General features: G+C 34.5%; 1 protein-coding gene and 2 long non-coding RNA genes across 6 annotated transcripts in view; 2 read left to right on the plus strand and 1 right to left on the minus strand.

Moving 5' to 3' along the window:
* The first annotated feature begins 2737 nt into the window (after positions 1–2737).
* LOC138126399 (uncharacterized) lies at positions 2738–3281 on the plus strand. The gene is made up of 2 exons (XR_011157797.1): positions 2738–2971; positions 3033–3281. It is a non-coding gene; the product is annotated as an uncharacterized lncRNA (long non-coding RNA).
* Positions 3282–5426: 2145 nt separating this feature from the next.
* LOC138127055 (uncharacterized) lies at positions 5427–5986 on the plus strand. Its single transcript, XR_011158080.1, has 2 exons — positions 5427–5783; positions 5838–5986. It is a non-coding gene; the product is annotated as an uncharacterized lncRNA (long non-coding RNA).
* A 4733-nt stretch (positions 5987–10719) lies between these two features.
* Positions 10720–20421, minus strand: part of LOC138127029 (uncharacterized) — a 104775-nt gene continuing 95073 nt past the window's right edge. For all 4 annotated transcript variants that reach the window (XM_069042880.1, XM_069042879.1, XM_069042881.1 and 1 more), the window contains 5 exons: positions 14250–14386; positions 13991–14198; positions 13504–13943; positions 13265–13449; positions 10720–12062 (listed from right to left, as the gene is read on the minus strand). In XM_069042880.1, the coding sequence (XP_068898981.1) occupies positions 11258–12062; positions 13265–13449; positions 13504–13943; positions 13991–14198; positions 14250–14386 (1775 nt within the window). In that variant the 3' untranslated portion in view covers positions 10720–11257. The remainder of the gene's footprint in view (positions 12063–13264; positions 13450–13503; positions 13944–13990; positions 14199–14249; positions 14387–20421) is intronic.

Raw genomic sequence — 20421 nt, forward strand, 5'->3', positions numbered from 1 at the left:
AGATACTTACATGTTTTAGACACATTAATAATTGTTTTCAAATTAAACAAATAATGTAAATTTCGAAAAAACTTTATTTTTTATATAACAATATACATAGTTTATCAACAAAATTTTAAAAATCAATAAATACCTATATTATAATATTGTACATACACAAATGTGATTTTTCTATCCAATGCAAACACATTCGTCTCCAGAACACGATGACCTGCGATGACCACTCAGTTTACATTGTCGGTGACAGAGACCTGGATTGCAGAAAAATCCTCTCTCTACACGATGTTCCGCTTCCTCAAAAACTATAATAGGAAAACGTAATTAATTTCAGTTGCAACTTGATTCTGAACACTGCTTACCTTCTACATCTTCATGAGGCATCCCTGAAGTAGAGATAATGAAAAGAACTGCTACTAAAGCGAACAAAAAGCTGATCTTCATCATTTTTAGGTGATTGTTGATACTGCTTAGTCTGAGGCAGATACTAGAATACTACGAATATGATTCAAACTCGAACGAGATTTGCAATTTTATATGTTTACCAAATGGAGAGGTTATCGTCGGGACCAAAGGAATCCCCTTTACTGTGAAGTTTTATCTCAGTTTTGTTCAATATTAGTAATTCGTGATCGTGCTTACCACGTTTCACCTACACAGTTCTCTTTTTTATTGCTGGCTAATCTAGTGAAACAACAGGAATGACAAAATTGAAACGATAATTATAGTAGTTTATTATACGAGTTTTATAGGACACCATTTTGTCGCACGCGTTTTTTAGAGCACCACGAGCGCAGCGAAGAGCGCTATAAAGCAAACAAGTGCGACAAAATGGCTTATAAAACGAGTGTAATACAATATTTTTGCCCCTATTTTAAATTTTAAATTTAAAAAAAGTTCAAAACCGGTAAACTATTGAACAAATCAGCAAACCACGGATGTTATGAATCATAACAATTTTAGATGTCTTAAAATCCTCGCTCTACGAGCTCGGATTTCAAACCGACATCTGCGGTGGTTATGATAGTCATAACATTCCTAGATATGTTAATAGCTATAAATCGATGTTAGAAACTGGTATGCACTCTATTATCGTATTTAAAATACTGTTGAAAATTGGATACTGGAACTACCGTTTCTGATAATGATGATATATCCAACGCGAAGCAACATATTGAAAATTAACACAGTTGGAGAGATCGCAGAGTTGGGTTACGTACTTCATATCATAACTCATAAAATTCTACGAGTATGCAAAAATTCAAATCTCTACTCCTACAGAGTAACAATTTTTCTTTTAAAATAATAAATTGTAACACTAAAAAATCGAAAATAAAGAATAATATCTGATTTTTTATTTTTGAGTACCTACTTCTTTTACCTTTATTACCTATCTTCAAGTATAAGATTTAAAAATGCGTATTAGTTAATGAGCCAAAATGTTCTTTAAAAAACTGAACCATACATATAACATTATGTATTAATAGAACGATGATAAATTTTTCTTTATTTTACAATTCGAATGTTGGTGTCAACAGAAGAAAGTTAATACTGTTAATGAAGAGGTAATGTTGGCATAGCAAAACATTGAAAGGTTCTGAAATATAGATTCTGTGTTTTTGATTCAATTTTAGTTCTTTCTAATCTGGTTGTCAATGTTTATAACAATTCATAAATTAATTATAAAGAAATCATGGTTGATGTATTCCTGTTGCTTTTATTATCAGTTGTCTAAAATTGTATTACATAATTAGTTATGTATTGAAATTTTACACATCTCTTTCAAGTGTCATTTTGTACCAATTATGAAAAAAAGTTATATTTCATAACGTTAACAAGTTTTGAAAAAGTCTGTTTTTACACAAAATTTGCTAGTAATAAAAAATTAGTTACTTATACTCGTTTGTAGATAGATGGACAACGTGAGTAACAAGGTAATTACATACAATCAATATGGAATTTTTATCTCTTAGTACAAAACATGGGCAGCCCCATTCAAAGTTTGTAAAAGATTGTACATACCGGGTGTAGAATTGGTTTACGAGACGAGACATAGGATTTTACATGTAAAAATAAGGAGATCCAATTATTGACTCCCCTAATAATTTTATGGCAAAATGGTTAAAATAAAAGTTAGAGAGAATTAAAAGTACTGTCTAATTCCACTCTTTGTTTTTTTCTAACATCTTGTGGTACTGAAAGAAAAGCAAGAAAGTAGTTAAGACAAAAATACTAAAAAGCAGTACTAGCAATGAAATTTGACTTCTAAAATTATTTGTCGGGTGGTTTCACTATTATTTAATTTTCTTTTGATCTGTCCTTCAAATAAACTCGTACAGGACTACAGGACGAATGCAAAGGTATCTTCCATTAAATGTTCCATTTCTTCGAATTGTTTCTATGGCTGAAATTGGTCGGTCTGGGGAACCTGAAGCAAATGTTGCTTGGAAGTTTCTTAAAGAAGATCCTCCATAATACCATTTATAGAAAGAAATAAAATTTCATGCCTAGTAGTACGTTTTAGTATTTTTGTGACAACTCTTTTCTTGCCTTTCATTCAGTACCACAAGATGTTAGAATAAAACTAAGATTGAAATCAGACAGTAATTTTAATTCTCTCTAACTTTCATTTTAACTATTTTGCCATAAAATTGTTAGGGGAGCCAATAATTGAAACTCTTTATTTTTACACGTAAAATCCTATGTCTCGTAAACTAATTCTACACCCGGTATATACAACACTGTGATAAAACTTCACAGTAAAGGGGATTCCTTTACTCCCAACGATAACCTCTACATTTGGTAAACATATAAAATTGCAAGTCTCGTTCGAGTTTGAATCATATTAGTATATGCCTCAGACTAAGCAGTATCAACAATCGCCTAAAAATGATGAAGATTAGCTTTTTGTTTGCTTTAGTAGCAGCTCTTTTCATTATCTCTACTTCAGCGATGCCTCATGAAGATGTAGATGGTACGCAGTGTTCAGAATCAAGTTGTAACTGAAATTAATTAGGTACGTTTTTCTTTTGTAGTTTTTGAGGAAGTGGAACATCGTGTAGAGAGAGGATTTTTCTGCAATCCAGGTCTCTGCCACCGACAATGTGTACTGAGTGGTCATCGCAGGGCATCGTGTTCTGGAGACGAATGCGTTTGCATTGGATAGAAAAATCACATTTGAGTGGAATATTTATCATATGTACTCGTAGATATTTATTAATTTTTAAAATTTTGTTGATTTCTATGGTGTCATAAAAAATAAAGTTTGTTCGAAATTTACATAATTTGTTTAATTTAAAAACAGTGTCTAAAATATGTATCTATAATCCTCTGCCGGTATACTAAAATATTACAAATTAAAAGAATATTATAATAAAACCTTTCTCAAAAAAAAGGCGCAAATGCAAATAACTACTTGATGTAATATATCTGCTGAATATTTAAATTAATTTTTAATTTAAACACATAATTCAAACATACGTTCTTCTATTTCAGTTTCTTTTTTGAAAGAGAAGAAGCCTATTTTAACTCCTTCACAAGAAAAGTGTTTTAATATAGTTATTCTACTTGAACAGAAGATGTCGTAAAGAAGTTGTAGAGTAAACATCTCAGTTTGCCCAAATCATTAAAGAATGAGTGCTTCAAGCTCTTATGAAACGAGTTTATTTACACTATTTTTTGTAATTTGCCTTTTTTAAACAATAGTATATTATGTTATGAAGAGCAAAAATGAAGTTTTATGTGCTGCGGTTGGTAGATTGGCTGCCGAACGCAGTGAGGCAGACAAACCAGCCAAAGCACATAAAACCATTTTTGCTCCGAATAACATATACTATTTTTTCTTCGAACCTTCATAACAAATTATTTAAGACATGTTAAGAAACCAGGTAGGAATTTCAAATGATTTAGCTAGTTTCCTTTACTGCCGCTCATCAGCGGAGATAATAACTTCACGGACGCCCTCAGCGGAGATAATAACTTTATCTACCGCTCTCAGCGGAGATAATAACTTTATCTGCCGCCCGTCAGCTCGTTAGATGCCATGACAATGAAGTGACACTTTAGCATTATCAATGCAGCAGTGCAAAGTCATATTTTACGGACGTTTGAAGAAAAAAATATTTTACTTTAGTCGATTTAGGAATTTTTGGGGCGGTTGGTAATGTCTCAATTTTAAGAGTAAAAATTTTATCTAGTCGCCTTTTGTTTTATCCAAATTTTGTCACACGAATATGAAAGATCATCAAGATAATCTTGCAGGTACACTCCCTGAAATACGTGAAATTGCTAAAAACACCGTCAAATTTTTCCGCTGGACACTTCCTGTTCTTAACACATTTTCTAATTTAAACTGACATCCATGACAAGGTATTTCCGCATCAAGCTTTGCCAACCTAAAAATTTTCGTAAAATGTTCCGTGAATTAATGGCTATAATGACATCGCAGATGATGACGTCGCGTTCGTTAATATGTCTATAGTCGATTTCATATAAATGTTCATCAAGTGAGCTGTGTATGTGTAAAAGCACCTTTAATTTAGTTACATTGCAAAAGTCATATTTATGAAGGTCATGTCCTATAAATCTTTACTTGGTAAAAATACAAACACAAAAACAAATAAGAATTACTTTAATTTAATCAGTAAAAAGACGTAACATTGCTTTTTAAATCAGCAATGTTAAAATGGACAAAACTGAAAAATTAGTCAAATCGAGTTCGCGCATAGCAAGCAACTTTGAAAGTCAAAGTCACTAGCTTTGGCTTTAATACCAACAGAAAATCAGATTTTCATGGCTTGCTTAGATGCACATTTATATGAAATTGAGTATACAGGGTTATTCACGAGACCAACAATACCAATGGCAGTAACTACTAAATCAAATGTGTTATTTCTTTTAAATTAGAAATCAAAGTAAGTTGGATAGATTTGTGAGAAATGTCAGATTGGCAGATAACCTGTATTTAATCAAAATTCAACAAATAAATAAACAAATTAAGTTAATGTAAAAGGCGTTCGAAGTGTCTACCATCGGCTTCTAAACATCCGCAGCGGCGACAGAATTCTTTCCACACTCCATAAATGGAAGCATGTTGGTCTTTTCGTCGTTATTGTAAAAACAAATTTTTCGAATTCACAAAGATTTTTTGCTTTAACGTCAAAAAGACAGGACTAAGAGTCATCGCGGATTCAGTTATAATTATTTTCAAAATTTGAAATCAAGATATTGTTGGAATGTGTATAATGGGTTGCGGCAAAAAGAAGTTCAGAAATACCCTTCTCGTGAATAACCCTGTATTAGAGAATCAAAATGGAGGCAAATTATAAAAATATATTAAAAATATTAATAATAATCAATTTAGTAAGTATATCAATAGCGTTACGTTCAATTGACGTTTGTATCTTATACGATTGCCCGGATTTCCCACAAGTAAATATTACGAGTATGTGCTGATAAAGTTATAATTAGCGTGTTAAAATGGCAACACGATTCATGATTTGACTGTATGTATTTCTGCGAACACTAAAGATGCGACGGTCTTTCCCCTGGACATAAAAAGGTGAAAGATTCGTGGAGATTATAACACTAAAAATAAAAATCCCCGTTTCATGTGGAAACAAAGCAAAACAATGATATAAGTCTGCATCTACTCTTTAATTTTAAACAGTTCATTCCTTCATCCTAAGATACAAACACAAGATTTAAAATGAAATTTACGTTATTTTTCGCCTTGTACGTTATCGTTATCCTCCAAACTAGTTCCTGTCTAACTGAAGAAAGTGATGGTATGACACGTCGGCATCTTTTGTGTAACTGTTTTCTTATAATTAGCTTTTTAGATTATGGAGAGGAGGTGCTTCGTGTGAGAAGATTCACTTGTTTGGATTCTCGATGCAGCCAAAAATGCAGATTCAATGATCACAGGGGAGGGTACTGCAAAAGTGGGATCTGCACATGTATTTGATAGTAATAAATTTATTTTTAACTATTTTGTTTTTTATCATTTACAATTTACATACACACACCTACCTACAACTGATTTATCATGAACGACTTTTTTGCAATTCCCCGTTATTAAATAAATTAGATATTATAAAATAATTCAAAAAACATGTATCTAAAATTATACAAATTTTCAGTTTCAATTTTGATTTTATGGCAACTGAACTGCCATAATTTATGGGACAATGGGATTTGTTGGGAGCGGGTGGCTGGCTCGGTTTACATTTAAAGCCGTAAATACGAGGCTTCATTTGATTACAGAAAACGCAATTATTTAACAAACTAAATGTGTGTTACGACAAAATCCATAAACTTTTATTAGGGTTATAAAGCGTTAAGGATGTTATAAAATTTTAACTACGATCTTACCCATTTGGGCTCAGGCGTTCAGAATATGTAGAAGTTGCTCAGTTTTGTAAAGAATAAAATATAAATGCAGAATTTCCAGGATATCTTTGTGTCTCTGTGATCCTGTTGACATTCGGATTGCATTCGAGTTTTAACGAATTGTCGTCGAATTTGCCACGAGTACGTACGTAAAAGTAAGGACTAAGGAGAGAGAGGAGAATAAAGTAAGTAAAGTGTACGTAGTAAACTCGGCTACTTTATTTATTTGATTGAAATTTTAGTTCAACAGCAATTTAATAGGAAATTACTTACTTACTTCTTTCTACACGACAATACCACATTATAATGTGCTATTTTGTTCTTATGTCTTAAATTAAATTAATAAATTATTTTGTTGAGGACGCAAGCTACATACTTATTCCAGCAGTAAGGGCCACAATAATTGTTAATGATGTATTGAACAGTTTATAAAAAAAAATATATTGCAGTATTTCAATACGAATTAACGTGTTGGAAACTAAAAGCAATTGGTTGGCTTTTGTCAATTTGATATTAATAAGTAATAAATTAGATAGGTACTTAGTCCTGTTAATTGGTTTGGTTAATTCATCCAAATTAGTTTCGAAAATAATAAATAAAACCCAAACTAAAATAAATGTGAACTTTGTGGGAAGGTCAAGAGAGATTTTGTTGGAAATGAAATACTTATGTAAGTAAAGTTCAGTTTTTCTAGGACAAGAGAAAATTCTATTTATGATGCCTAGAATCCGTACGTGTTTGTACGATAATTATATTTCATGACCTTTATGACTTGCTGTTTTCCTGACTATTCCAGAGAAGCAAACGTGTTTAGTTGTGTCATGGTAATGGCTGCTGCTAAAATACACATCACAATATTATCACATACCAAGCACAATATTAATTAGCGCCACTGTCAAATTTGGATGGGACTTTTTACATTATTTTTACTATACCTACAATGTGTGTAAAACCCACTTGACTGATTGTAGCTCTTTTGCTTTTTTAATTATTCAGCATTTAAAAAGACCATTTTCAAATACAATTTATTCACTAAATGAAAACCAAAGATAGGTAAGTACTATTGGGAGCACGCAATTTCGGGCAGACTTGAAATTTGACTGATATAAGATGTGAAATAGGCTTTAGGTGCTAGACGTATTAATAACCTCATTTTAATATCTACTATTGTCACATACCATTTTGACAAATTGCATTCATCATTCCTGAAAAGTTGCAAGTGCTTAGATGTGAATTTCTGAAAACTGAACAGTCTTTTATTAAACTTTGGAAATCAATAACTAAAATGGTGCATAATTGTGACAGTTAATTTTGAAGTTCAGTCAAAATTAATTATTATGACATTTGTGACAATAAAGCTTAAACTACATTGGGTTTTTTAAAATGACATAAAAATTGCTGCCCGAAATTCCATGCTCCCAATAGTACTATTACGATCATAAAATTTTGGACATCAAACTTCTGTCACATTAAAAAAATTACTCTAAATCATGCTTCATTGAAACTGTGACATGAAAGATGAAATTGTTGTCAATTTGACACCGGTTTAAAATATAATTTTTTTAATATGCGAGTACATTTGGGTATTTGTTTTATATTTTTTATTAATTAAAACCTCGTTCTATTCCATTTGTCTGATTTTTACAACTTTTTGAATATTTTCTCGGTAAATCTGACATTCACATTTTCAAAATTGACACAATCAAAATTGAGGTTATTAATACAAAAGGGTCGTTTTAGAATGTATGACAGCACGATGACATTAGTGTCCAAAATTTTTTGATCGCAATAGTACTACTCGTACATTGACTAAACTAACTAACTAACATGTAAGAAGTATGAAGTAAACTAACTATACATGTAATAAATATTATACGTGTTATAAGACACCATTTTGTCGCACGCGTTTTTTAGAGCATGACGAGCGCAGCGAGGAGTGCTATAAATCAAACAAGTGCAAGAAAATGGCTTATAAAATGTGGGTAATACAATATTTTTTCTATTTTGCCCCTATTTTAAGTTTTAAATAAAAAAAAACTTCAAAACAATGCTAGGAAAATTATATTTTGCGAAAAGAATTCAAATGTGAACGAAAAATAATTTAACGAACAAACCTACTGAGAATCAGAGACACAGTCAGACACGAGCCGTTAAATCTCTTTTCTGAATTTGACGTTTTTTTAATCCTATCACCATATCACCATTCACTTGCGAAACATGGAAGCAAAATTACAAAGCTACATAACATTACAAATGCTTGCCTAAACGTGTGGAATTTGAATATGTCGAAGCATTATTATAATACCTATGCTATAAGTAAAGGTAAATTTTAGTAAATTTTTGCTATTGTAGTGTTTCTTATGACAGTATAGTGTAGTGACCTGATATGTCTGCAGCACGTAGCTGCAGCATAAACTTCTGATCGAATCTTTTCATTCCAACAACCAACAACTTAGCATTAAGCATGGACATAACCAGCTCGGAAACTTCGATCAATTAGCATTATCAAGAACCTCCTGACCACTTCAACATCCATGGAAACTTCTATAATGGATACATCCGGTAATGATCAAGTTCGTTCTAATGTACGTCTTCAGCTTGATCACCAGGCGAAATCTGACTGCTTACAGACTCTCATGAACTATCTTTCCGATCATTTAGATGAAATCAATCCATGTGTGCAGAGCCATTGCCAAATTTTCAGTGTTATTGAGATAGGACAATTTCCAAACCCTCAAGATCTTCGTATGTAAAAGATTCTGTAACAGATGACAAAACAGTGGAAATTTAACGTAACCTATTCGGAATAGTATTATCATCTATAGACTAAAGACTAAAGTGTTCCAAAGTAGACAAGTTATAGTAAATTCATTTTTGTAATGACGAACCAGAGTTACTAAATTTAGTAACTTTTGTCTTGTGAACACACCTTTTTACCGCGAATTTGGGCTTTTAAAAAGTTAGGTTATCGGTCACTTCATTTGCTTATACAATTTTGTACTTTTTCATTACGTTTCCATTATCTCCATGAGTATTTTCTTTTATTTTGTTGAAAGCCTTTAAAATGTGCTAGTTCGTCTGCTTGCTTATTGATATTCGACTCCGTTTTGGAAATTCATTCATTATGGCAGCGATAATAATATGACAATTTATAATCTGTGTAATTTTTATTTATTTTGTAAAAAATCTAACAAAAAAAAGTTCCAGCCAGTTCGCCATTACAAAAATGAATCGATTATATAGGCCGTGCCAAACTCAAATAACCACCACCTGTTGAATTATGTTGGTGAAAACAAAATTACACTAAGTGTAATTATACACTTAGTGTAATTTTGTTTGTAATTGCCATTAGGCAATTTTGATATTACTAGGATGGTAGACTACGTCCACAGATAGAATGCATTTTTCTACATATCCTTAGATAACAAAATCCCCAAACCATATGCAGAATAATAATAAAACATAACGTGTAAACCTGCTGTTTCCATTTTTTTCAATTTCGCGCCGGATCTATTTGTTATAGCGTAAGTGAACATTTTTATAGTTTTAGTAACATTTATGTCAAGCAATCTATGAGTGGACAGAGTTTAGACCAATCAAATCTAAGTGTACAACGTTGCCGGTTGATTTTTTGGGTAGAATGCAGTGTTGGTGGTTATTTGCCTTTGGCAAAGGTATCATTCCGAAGGTCCTGAAATTGGTCTTTGTGGAGTTCCAGGCTCCTTGTTCATTCTCTGTAAGAAATTTGTCAACGTACGAATAGGAAGTTATCTTTTAAAGATGCTATGATTGTTCTATACAAAATTGTGTTCTAATGTAGAGTTGCTAATTAAAGTAGTAAAAGTAGTGAGTAAAAGTAAATCTTTGCTATTCTGAGGGCGACCTGGAACCCCGAAAGGCACAACTTCAAATCAAGGCCTTTGGATTTAGGACGATATTTTCAGCAGATGTTATTGGCCATTTTGCTATAGGTTCATTCCAACAGGTCTTCTTTCCCGTTTGCATCTATGCCGAGAAAAGTCTTTGGAAAAGTTCCAAAGTAAAGTTATGGATCGACAATTTTCAGTTTTCAATTAATAACTTCAGGAATAAAATCGACGATATTTACTTCTGTAGGAATGCTCAAATTAGCAAATAGTAAAATATAGCTGCTTTCAATTCCAGCTGTGGCTTACTCTGAATCTGAAGAATTGTATTGTACTGTTAACGCCTAGAGACATTTTTTGAGTATTCTTGTCGTCGATATAGACTACAGTCTCCTTTAATCATTAGTGTACGATGTGAGGAATAAAGTGTAATTTGATGGAAGGATAATGAAGAACAAACCTCACATTTAGTTCAATAAATTTATTGTACAATATTATTATTAACTTGATCATAAACGAACATTTGCAACTTTATACAATAAATATGAAAAGTGGAAATCTATGTTGGTCCTAACAATTGAAAATACATACATCACCATTCCTCACCTATACGCATTAAATAAATTATTAATAGACACTTGAAAGGGCAACAATAAACAAAAAACAATAAACGTCATCATATACATAAAAATATACACATTATACATAGTTAAGTATAAGCAGTATTGTACTAAAAAAGGCTTCTCGACCCAACATTAATACTGAGTATAAGTAATATCTAACATTAATAATAATCATGTACAAAAGATCACAACCTATTTAAGAAAAGAACAAAATGAAAATGGCTCGTAGAAATAAAGTATTGTATTTTTGCGAGTAGTATAGGTAGTTTTAAAAAACTTACAAAAAGTATTAAAAAAAAAGTTACACAATAAAATTAATATACATTACAATGATTACACACGGTTAGGGCAGTTCGTAAGCAACTAAAACGAAAGTTCGTCTCACAATTGCACACTCGAAGAACTCGTACTCTCATCCTCGGAATTGCTCTCGGAAATCATCGCCTCCCCAGCCAAATGCTTCGGACTGGGCAAGGCTTGCGCCCCGTTCTTCCTCCCGATCTCGCTCGGTAACGCCGGCAACTTCAAGTCGTCCTCGTCCTCGTCCAGATCCAGATCGTCGTCGTGCCTCTCGGGTGTGCTGGTCGCCCAGGGCCCATCCCCGTCGAAATCCCCGTTCCTGTTCGACAAAGAGCGAGACCTCGAGTACTCGCTCTTGTTCGACGGCAGAATAGCACTCGCGGACGCGCTCAGACTGAGCGGAAACTTCATCCGCGGCCTCTTATTGGACGGCGATTTGGTGGGTGTCGTCTTGGGCGGGGTCGAGTTGCGGAAGCTGCGCCGGACGATGCGCGAGGCCACGATTTCCGGACTCTCGTCCAGGTCGAGGACGTAGCTGACCGAATCGGACTTCTCCACCACGCCCTTCACTTTCGGGGACGACGGTGGGGACAGGTCGTCGTTCTTCGACTTCCACGACCGGTCGTTGCTGTTCTTCTGTTCGCGGAAGGACAGCGTGCGCTCCAGGTTCTGCTTGTTGCAGAGGTGGCGCTCGTTGAAGCTCGAGCTGAGCATGGAACGGTTGAAGTTGGTCTCTTCGGCGGCTTGTTCCAGCACTTTGCTTACGATCTCCTTGTTCTGGTTCAGCTTCCACTTGAGTTCTTCGTTGTGTTGACACAGTCTTTTATTTTGGTTGATTTCTTCTTTAACGCTGTCGGACAGTTTCTTGTTTTCAGCAATTAAAGCCCTAAAAAAGTGCAATTGTAATCAATCCAAATGTAGTATCAAATCGTAAAGATTTCGCCGAGTCCAACTGTACGTTATTAAATTTGTGCTTACAAAGATTGGTGTGCTTATTACGTAATGACAAGTTCTAGAATAGCTGTGAAAGCCCTCTTGGGCTTCTTTTCACCACAGGTTGTGGTTGCAAGTCTTTTTGGTTCCAGATAAACGAGAAAATAGGAATTCAAGGTAAGAAATGAAAACTCTTCGACAACTGGAAAGAGAAGGACAAAATCTATCTGACGTAACACTTTGAAAACCCTTCCCGGTGATTCGTGAAGTGAATCATCTTAAGTGAGGTTATGAAAATGTTATGAATTCGTTTTTCTAAAAAGATTAGTACGTTTAAAAGTTACTAAAGCAATGACAACAAGGTCTGCGACAGCTAGAAAGGTAGATGGCTCTTCTGCACAAATTTATGTAAGGATGTTCTACAAATATCTTCAACAAAAGGAGAAATGAAAAAAGACAAAATCATATTGACATAATACTTTCAAAAGTTCCTCCGAATGATGTTTAAAAGCAATCTTCAGTCGGAAAGAATGGAGGAAGATAGTTCTGTTTTCCATCGAGAAGATAAATGTTTCCAAAATAATGTAGGTATATACCTATAGTCCATTCAAAAATCAAAAAAAACCACCAACGTCGCATTTTCCTCGATAATTACTATCGGCAACGCGGTCTAGTGTAAAATTTGGTGAGAATTGTGATTTTGAGGTTAAGTATTTATTAAGTGTCTTGTTTTTCTAGGCATGTTTAAGCAAAAATAATAAAAATTAATAAATAACTGAATCGTACTGAGCAATAATAAAACAATTTGAACGAAATTCCAAGCAATTGAATTTTATTTTGAATCAAATGTCATAATTAATACTTACAAACATTGCAGGAAAAAATAACTACCTAGGGTTTTTTAAATTGTACCAACCTAAAGCAACAGGTGGTGGTTTTTTGATTTTTGAATGGACTTTAGGTCTAGGTTACGCTGTAGGTTTAGTGTAAAAAGTAGGGTTATGTTATAATTGTCAAGTTAGTTATCTCAATTTATTGCAAATTATCTATAACTGCCTTCTGCAGTCGTTGATTTGGATTTGTATTTACTGTATACAATATATATGTACTTCTATTTTAGTACCATGATTCCACTCCCGTGGACCTGATACTTACTGCTCTAACTCGGATTTCCTTTGCAACTGCAACTGTAGATCCTCGCATCTGGCACTAAGCGCAGCCGATCTTTCTTCGGCAGCTGCCAAAGTTTCATTCTTCTGGTTGGCCTCGGCCAAGGCCCTACGCAATTCCCCCACTTCGTTCTGTTTCAATTCGAGTACAACTCGCAGCGACTGCAATTCCTACACATCGAGAATATTAACAAACCGATCTACACTCTCAACACCGCGTCTCACCTGAATACTAATTCCCTTATCCTTAATGTTGCTGTAACTGAGCAACCTGTCGTTCTCCTCTCTCAGCCTCGCATTCTCCTCGTGCACCGCACCGACCTTTTCCTCGATCTTGCTCAACTCATGTCTCAGCTTGTGGTTGTCGCTCCTGACAATCTGCACCTGTTCCTTCAGTTTCATCTCTTTGGCTTCATAGTCGTCTTTGAGTTTGCGACTCTCATGTTTGACCTCTTCGATCTGGACGTTCTTCTCGTCGATCTGCTCCCGGATCGCTTCGTTCTCCTCTCTCAAAATATCCAGGGACTCCTCGTGGGTTTTTTGCAGCTTCTGGAACTCTACCTTCAACGTCAACAGTTTTTCTTCGTTCTGCTTGGCTAGGAAATTCTTGTCGGCTTCGTTTTCTTCGAGCAGGTGCCTCTCCAACTCGTGTTGTTTACTGTTGACTGAACAGGAGATTAAAATGAGGACGGTCAATGCTGACGAAACTTACGTTCCGCTATCTGGTTTCTGTGCTTCTCCACCAGTTCGCTGATTTGGCTGGCGCATTTCATGCGTTCTTCGTCGACGGTCCTTCTGCCGTCAGCGCGCTCCTCCACGAGCGCTTCTTCCAGACGCTGACAACTCAACCTGATCTCTTCGGCTTCGAGCCTCAATTTCTGCACTTGTCTTTTCAGCACCGGGACTTGGTAGGCTTCGACCTGTCGTCACGATTGTCAGAATCGTTCGGGTTTTTTGGGGGCGGTACTTACATTGAATACTAGGTGCTGGACGAGCACCGCGAGAGCTTCGGCCACTCTGGGGACAGGTTTCGGGGGGGCCCGCGTGTGAACGGGGGGTCGGACTACGGGCGACGTGCGACCCCCCTTCACGGTAGCTCTTCCACACTCTGCAACAAGAAATACATTTCAAAACCATGAATGGACAAAGGCCGGTTCTGTGCGGTGCTGTTACTCAACTCTTAATTAAATTATCGAGGAAATAATTAATGCGTCCGCTCGCCAGGCGTACACTCCGACAATATTGTGCAATTAAGAAATACAGTTATCAATTCGTGTTTAGTAGTGGACGTGATAAGAAGCCAAACGATTTTGCTCTTCTAAATTTAACGGGAAATTAAATTTGACTTCCGCTCGCGCGGCCGCTTCCGTTTTTCCAACTCATCTAGCACTTCTATTTAAAATTAAAGCTTGTTAATGCCACCCTTTTTACGTTTCTTAGACCAGTGCAGGATGGAGTTTCAAAATAACATAATTACAAGCGGATATCCCGCCTTGCGCAGGAAGAGACTACTTTGTTTCCTCCGTAGAAAAACGCGAAAATCCAAATAACTGTCACTTTTACGAACCGACTAAGACATGTTTGTTTTGGCTGGAGTCACAATCGTTGAAATTTGATTCTCGAAGAGATTTTTCAACTGTCTCCGCTATCACGAATCTCGCGATAGCATCGACGTTTATTTTTCTTAATTTAGCAAACATGCGAGTCGCTATTTAACCACAACTTTTATCTCCCGTGCCAGATAGTGTGGTGCATCACGAAGAGATGGAGAAATGCAGCGTTCTCACGAACCCGCATGATTTTTTATGATAATCTACCGTTAGTAAAAACGCAATTAAATATCTCGAAGGCCTGAGTCGAGTTACTCGAGCGGATTAATTGAAATTTAAGCCGAATTAACTTAAGATAATACACCGCTGGTCTTGACAATCACAAATGAAATCGTGGCGCCTCGTCGACTTTCTTCCAATCAAGATAATCATATTAATTTCAGCAGGGTACTACCTACCTTCACTAGCACAAAAATCATCGAGTGCTCCCTTTTAGAGCGAAAAAGTCATCGTTCGACCGGAAATGAGTTATTGACAAAACCGGAGAGTGTGTAAATTTTGGTCGAGGAGTAATTTGAAATGTGGGATTTGTTACTTTCGATATTTTCGACACGCTCAATTTATTTTGTTTACGATTGGGTAAATGGTTGACTCCGAGAGGTTGCGTTCTTTTTTGACGCTCCTGCTGAGGCTGAATGCCCTCGAAAATAATTGTTAGAGGGCTAAAGAAGTGTACTATTTACAGAGTAAACAAAACAACGAAATTCTAAAAAGAACGAGTGCCAAATAATAGAAATCCAATTAAGATTATTTTTCTTCTCTATCTGAGTTTATTGGCTGGTGAACACAGGTCCGAATTTTGTTTCGATGAAAAATTAATTGAAAGTGTATTTTGTCTAGTTTTACAATTTACATTATTCAACAACAGCCGAAAAAAATAGTAAACATTCTAAGATTTGGAGAAATTTTCTCTATATGATTAACTATGAATATGAAAACATCTCTTTAGTATAGTACCGTGCGATCGAATAAAAAAAAGCAGAGTAGGCGAAAATGGTGGTTTGAACCAATCAAAGCATCAAAATAGCACAATCCAGGTAACTCGATTTTTTTTTATTCGATCGCACGTTATAATACGTATAATCTGTTTCAAAGTCAAAAATCCACCGAAAGAAAATTGTTGACCATCGTTTTGGTCGTAGTTCATCGTGTTTTTTTTATTCTCGTTTTATTGTTTCACTCAAAAGGCATGATATGGTAGTTACAACCTTTCTGTACATAATAATTATTTTGGGTTACGTAAATAAACTCAACAATTAAATGTCAAATCCTGGGCCAACCCAAAAAAATGAAGCTTATTCTAGGGATTTTTTTTCTGCCAACATAATTCAACAGATGGTGGATTTTTGATTTTGAAACAGATTTATCCCAAATAGAAATATTGACTAGAATCATAAATCACACCAACAAAGAAACAGATCTTGAACCACTCCACCCTGGTAATTTATGGCAGGGTGTTAAATAATATCAGACAAATATTTTTAATATCTTTGAACCCTATCGAGCTATTTGACAAAGAAAGCAGGTAAAGTAATTCGGGACAGGGGAAGACTGTAAGTGCTTTGTAAACTGTTTCTTTGTTGGTGTGATTTGTGGATTTTAGTCAATTCTATTTGGCATAAATATACTATAGATATTAAAAAATGCTTTAGACATTTTTTTTAAATTATTATTTGCGAGTTATAGTTATTTACGCAACGAGGTTCTGTGTAAATTGGGTTTTTCAAATTACCCGAGAGCGAGAGGCCAGATTGAAATACGAGCGCAGCAAGGATTTTAAGGCCTCGAGGGCAATCAGAAAAGCCCAGTTTGCACAGAAACGAGTTGCATACAAACTTTTATTGTTTGAAACGACGCCCCAAAGCTTTCAAATCTATTTAAAATGATTTCGCATTTGCTTTTGACAGTTTTGACAAATTTTTCGAGAAATGTCATTTTGAATGTGTTGTCTAGGGCAACGGTTGGTTATCTGCTATTTTTTGCTTTAGAGCAGTTAGCAGGGAGTTTACAAAGGAGAAAAATGAGAATTTATGACAGTTGAAAGCAATAAAAAATATGACATATGTCAAAAAAATTCAGAACAGATGACAGTTAAGAACTTCAAATCTGCTAAATTTTGCTTAAAGTTTTTCACATTTTGAAACATATCCTATCGTGTTTAAAGCCTTGCCAAAAAAATAAATTGGGAGATCATTCAACACATTTCCTTTTACGGTATTATTTCCCAATTCCCAGGAAGTAGTTGATCTCGATTTGTGCTCACTATACCATCATAATGCTGCTCTAACCATCTTGGTGAAATCACACATTATGGTTAATACTTGCATACAAAGAAGAAGAAAAGCATTCTAATACCACTTGATTTCTCAAGAGATTGAAACGTTCCCCACAATCTAAATATCCGTCTATTTCTGCGAATACTGGGTGTGCATTTCCTGCATCTAGTGTGAATACTAATCAAAGTGTCGGCACCGTTTCGGAGATAAAAGAGAATTGAGATAAGTTGAATTTGAGTATAATTTCATTTTGTCAAGCTCTTCAGTAAACTCTTGGTAAATAACATTCTAATTGATTAAATTTCAAATTAAGAAAAAATAAAGTCCTGAAATGAATAAGATGGTTCAGACGTCAACAAGTTGTCTTTTAAGTTGGTCACAATGTTAATCAGACATTTGTGATGCATCAATTTTTGGCATTTTATTTCCAGAACGATTACACACACTGTATAGGTACATCTTATAAAAGCATATTATTGCACATTAGGAAAAAATGGAGACCCTAAACTAAAATGATGGTTTAGATGTCAAAAAAGCGTCAGTGTCAAAATTAAATACAAAACCGTACTGTACAGTTACGGCCACGGAATTTCGTCAATTTTACTGTCAATTCGAAAAAACTTGTGTAGCCTAAGCTTTATTGTCAATATGACTGACATTCAAAATTTTTGTGACAGAAATTTTGTCACGCAAAATAAAAATCAAAATGTCATCAGTAACGTTTTTGACATCCTTTCAAAATTTCCAATGTGGGGTTAGAAGTACATATACAGTGTGGAATAAAATGATTTACATCTAGTCACCTTTGCTTTACCCTTGTAAAAATACGAAATGCCGCTCTACAAAAAAAGAAAGCCTAACCTCAAAATATTCCAAAATTCCACATGTGATTTATTGCGAAGGGATGATATGAATGCAAAGTAGAGATTGAAATTAAAAAGGAGCTAACAAAAGCAAGTCACAGCTAGTGTTGAAAGTGGCCACCAACGTTTGTTAAATCAATTTAGTAAATTGTAGCAATTGTCAATTCGATTGATGACATTTATTGACAGAACTAATAGTTCGGCACTTCAAAAAAAAAGTAGAGCGGTACAGGAAAATTTACATGTGCAAAAATTCCAAAGGTAACTAGATGTAAATCATTTTATTCCACACTGTATAAAACCTGTTTTACAGCTAATGTCAGTTGAATGACAACGACTGACGAAATTCCGTGACCGTGACCCGACCACCCTAAAATGTTCGCATATGGACCAACTGTATAACAATTTTACCCTAAATCCTTTTTGAGGTTATGTTTGTTCACTTCACGACGCTCTTTCACTGTCAAATGTCAATAATCATTGTAAAGTACAAATTTTCGACTTAAGAAAATGCAATTGAAACTCAGAATAAATCAGGAGAAATATTTTTCAAATTTGAAATAAACTCTGGCTCGTCAGGGCGCAGGTTCAACGACATTAAAAAAATGTTGACACTCAGTGTGACCAATCGTACGGTGTGATCAAGAATGACTGAATCTGTTGGTAACAATGAAATTTGGTACAGTTGAAATTTACCATCAAAGGTTCATTTTTGTAATAGCATAAACATAACCGGCATAACCAAAAATGTTTTTAATGTCATCTCAAGTTAAAAAAATCCAATCAGTCTCAATTACGAGACAAAAAACCCCAGTACTTTTCAGTTGTTTCATTGTCAACATACTCAGTCATTGTTGATCACGCTGTATTATCATGAAAATCACTGTTTGGCTCATACCAACATGACAACGTTTTGACAATTGTTTATAAAAAAAAATTAAACCTCTGTACATTTTTGCGACATTATTTTTATAGAATAATACTCAATGTTTTCGCACTCTTTGTTTTGTATTTTATATCAAGAAACAATAACGTCTTAAACTAAAAAGAGCGTCTAGATGTCAAAAATATTATCTTTGAAAATCGAGTCCTTTAGTGTAATAAGATTGGTAAACTTACCTTGCAGTACTTTTTACTTTATATGATTGGTAGCCTTGCCGTTTGTTCGCAGCGACATTCACCGAATTGTTTAAGTTTGAGTTATTACAATTACATTATTAGGTGCTGTAATTAATTACAGTTGCATTTTATATTAAAAAAAATACTACTTGTTTTTGTCTCGTTTACATAATCTATATCATTTGATGTTTTTGACAATTTACAGTTTGACAGATATCTATGTTACCAAATTGAGAGTTGTCATCCCAAAATTTGAATTGCTTGTGATATACAAGGTAATAAAGGACTGTTTGACTTGGCAATACAACTAAGAACATTTTTTATTCGGCTATGTAGTTGCAACACTGCAACCGTATATGTTGGTTAATTTAACAGATATCTGACAAAACGAAGGTTGTTCCAGTTGTACCCATTTAAAAATGAAATTCAGTATGTACGAGTATTACCAACTCTAACAGTCCTTCTTCATCACCTTGTACTTACAAATTTTTGCGGCTCATTTTTATTCACTCTCTATACTATTATAAAATGATATTCATTTAACCCACTGAATTAACAATAAATAAGATATTTGAATTTTTGCTACTTTATTTTTAGCACTATCACTAAATATTTTTCGCTCGCCCCGTATATTACGAAAGTATATTATGTAAGATCAAGGTACGTTCTTGGGGAGCGAAGACTTCACATTCTAATCATCTCTCGGAAGATCTGTTTTATAGAACGGAACGGACAACAAAAGAATTTAAAATATCAGAGTGACGTAAGACTTGCATAATAATTATTATCATTCACAGAAAAATTCTACTCTGATTGTATCTCATTGTTCAAAAAAATATTCCCAACATTAAAGGAATCAAAATCCTTATGAAAATATTCTCTCCGTTCCATCTTTTGTCATTTTTGATTATAGTGATTATGACAACGTTGAATTAAGCTGAGGCACACTTTCTAACGGTCACGACAGTCTGACGGAGATTTCTTCGTCATTAGCTGTCCGTAAACAAATAAGTAAAATATAACAATCGTCTTCTTGTACTACTTTCAAATTAATTGCAGCCTGCAAATTATTATTTCGGTTAATTAAGTTTATTCAAGTAAAAATTCTTCAAAACCGCTTGAACGACCAACAATCTTTCTCATTGCTTTCAATACATTTTCTAGGCACCCTTAACGAAAACGGTAATTTTACGTACTTACAAGCGGACGAAAATTAACTCTTTTTCGGACGCTGACCGTGGCCCCATGTTGGTGTATTTAGTAAGTTAGCAACGA

Source organism: Tenebrio molitor, chromosome 3, assembly GCF_963966145.1.
Source record: "Tenebrio molitor chromosome 3, icTenMoli1.1, whole genome shotgun sequence".
In the NCBI taxonomy this organism is placed as follows: domain Eukaryota; kingdom Metazoa; phylum Arthropoda; class Insecta; order Coleoptera; family Tenebrionidae; genus Tenebrio; species Tenebrio molitor.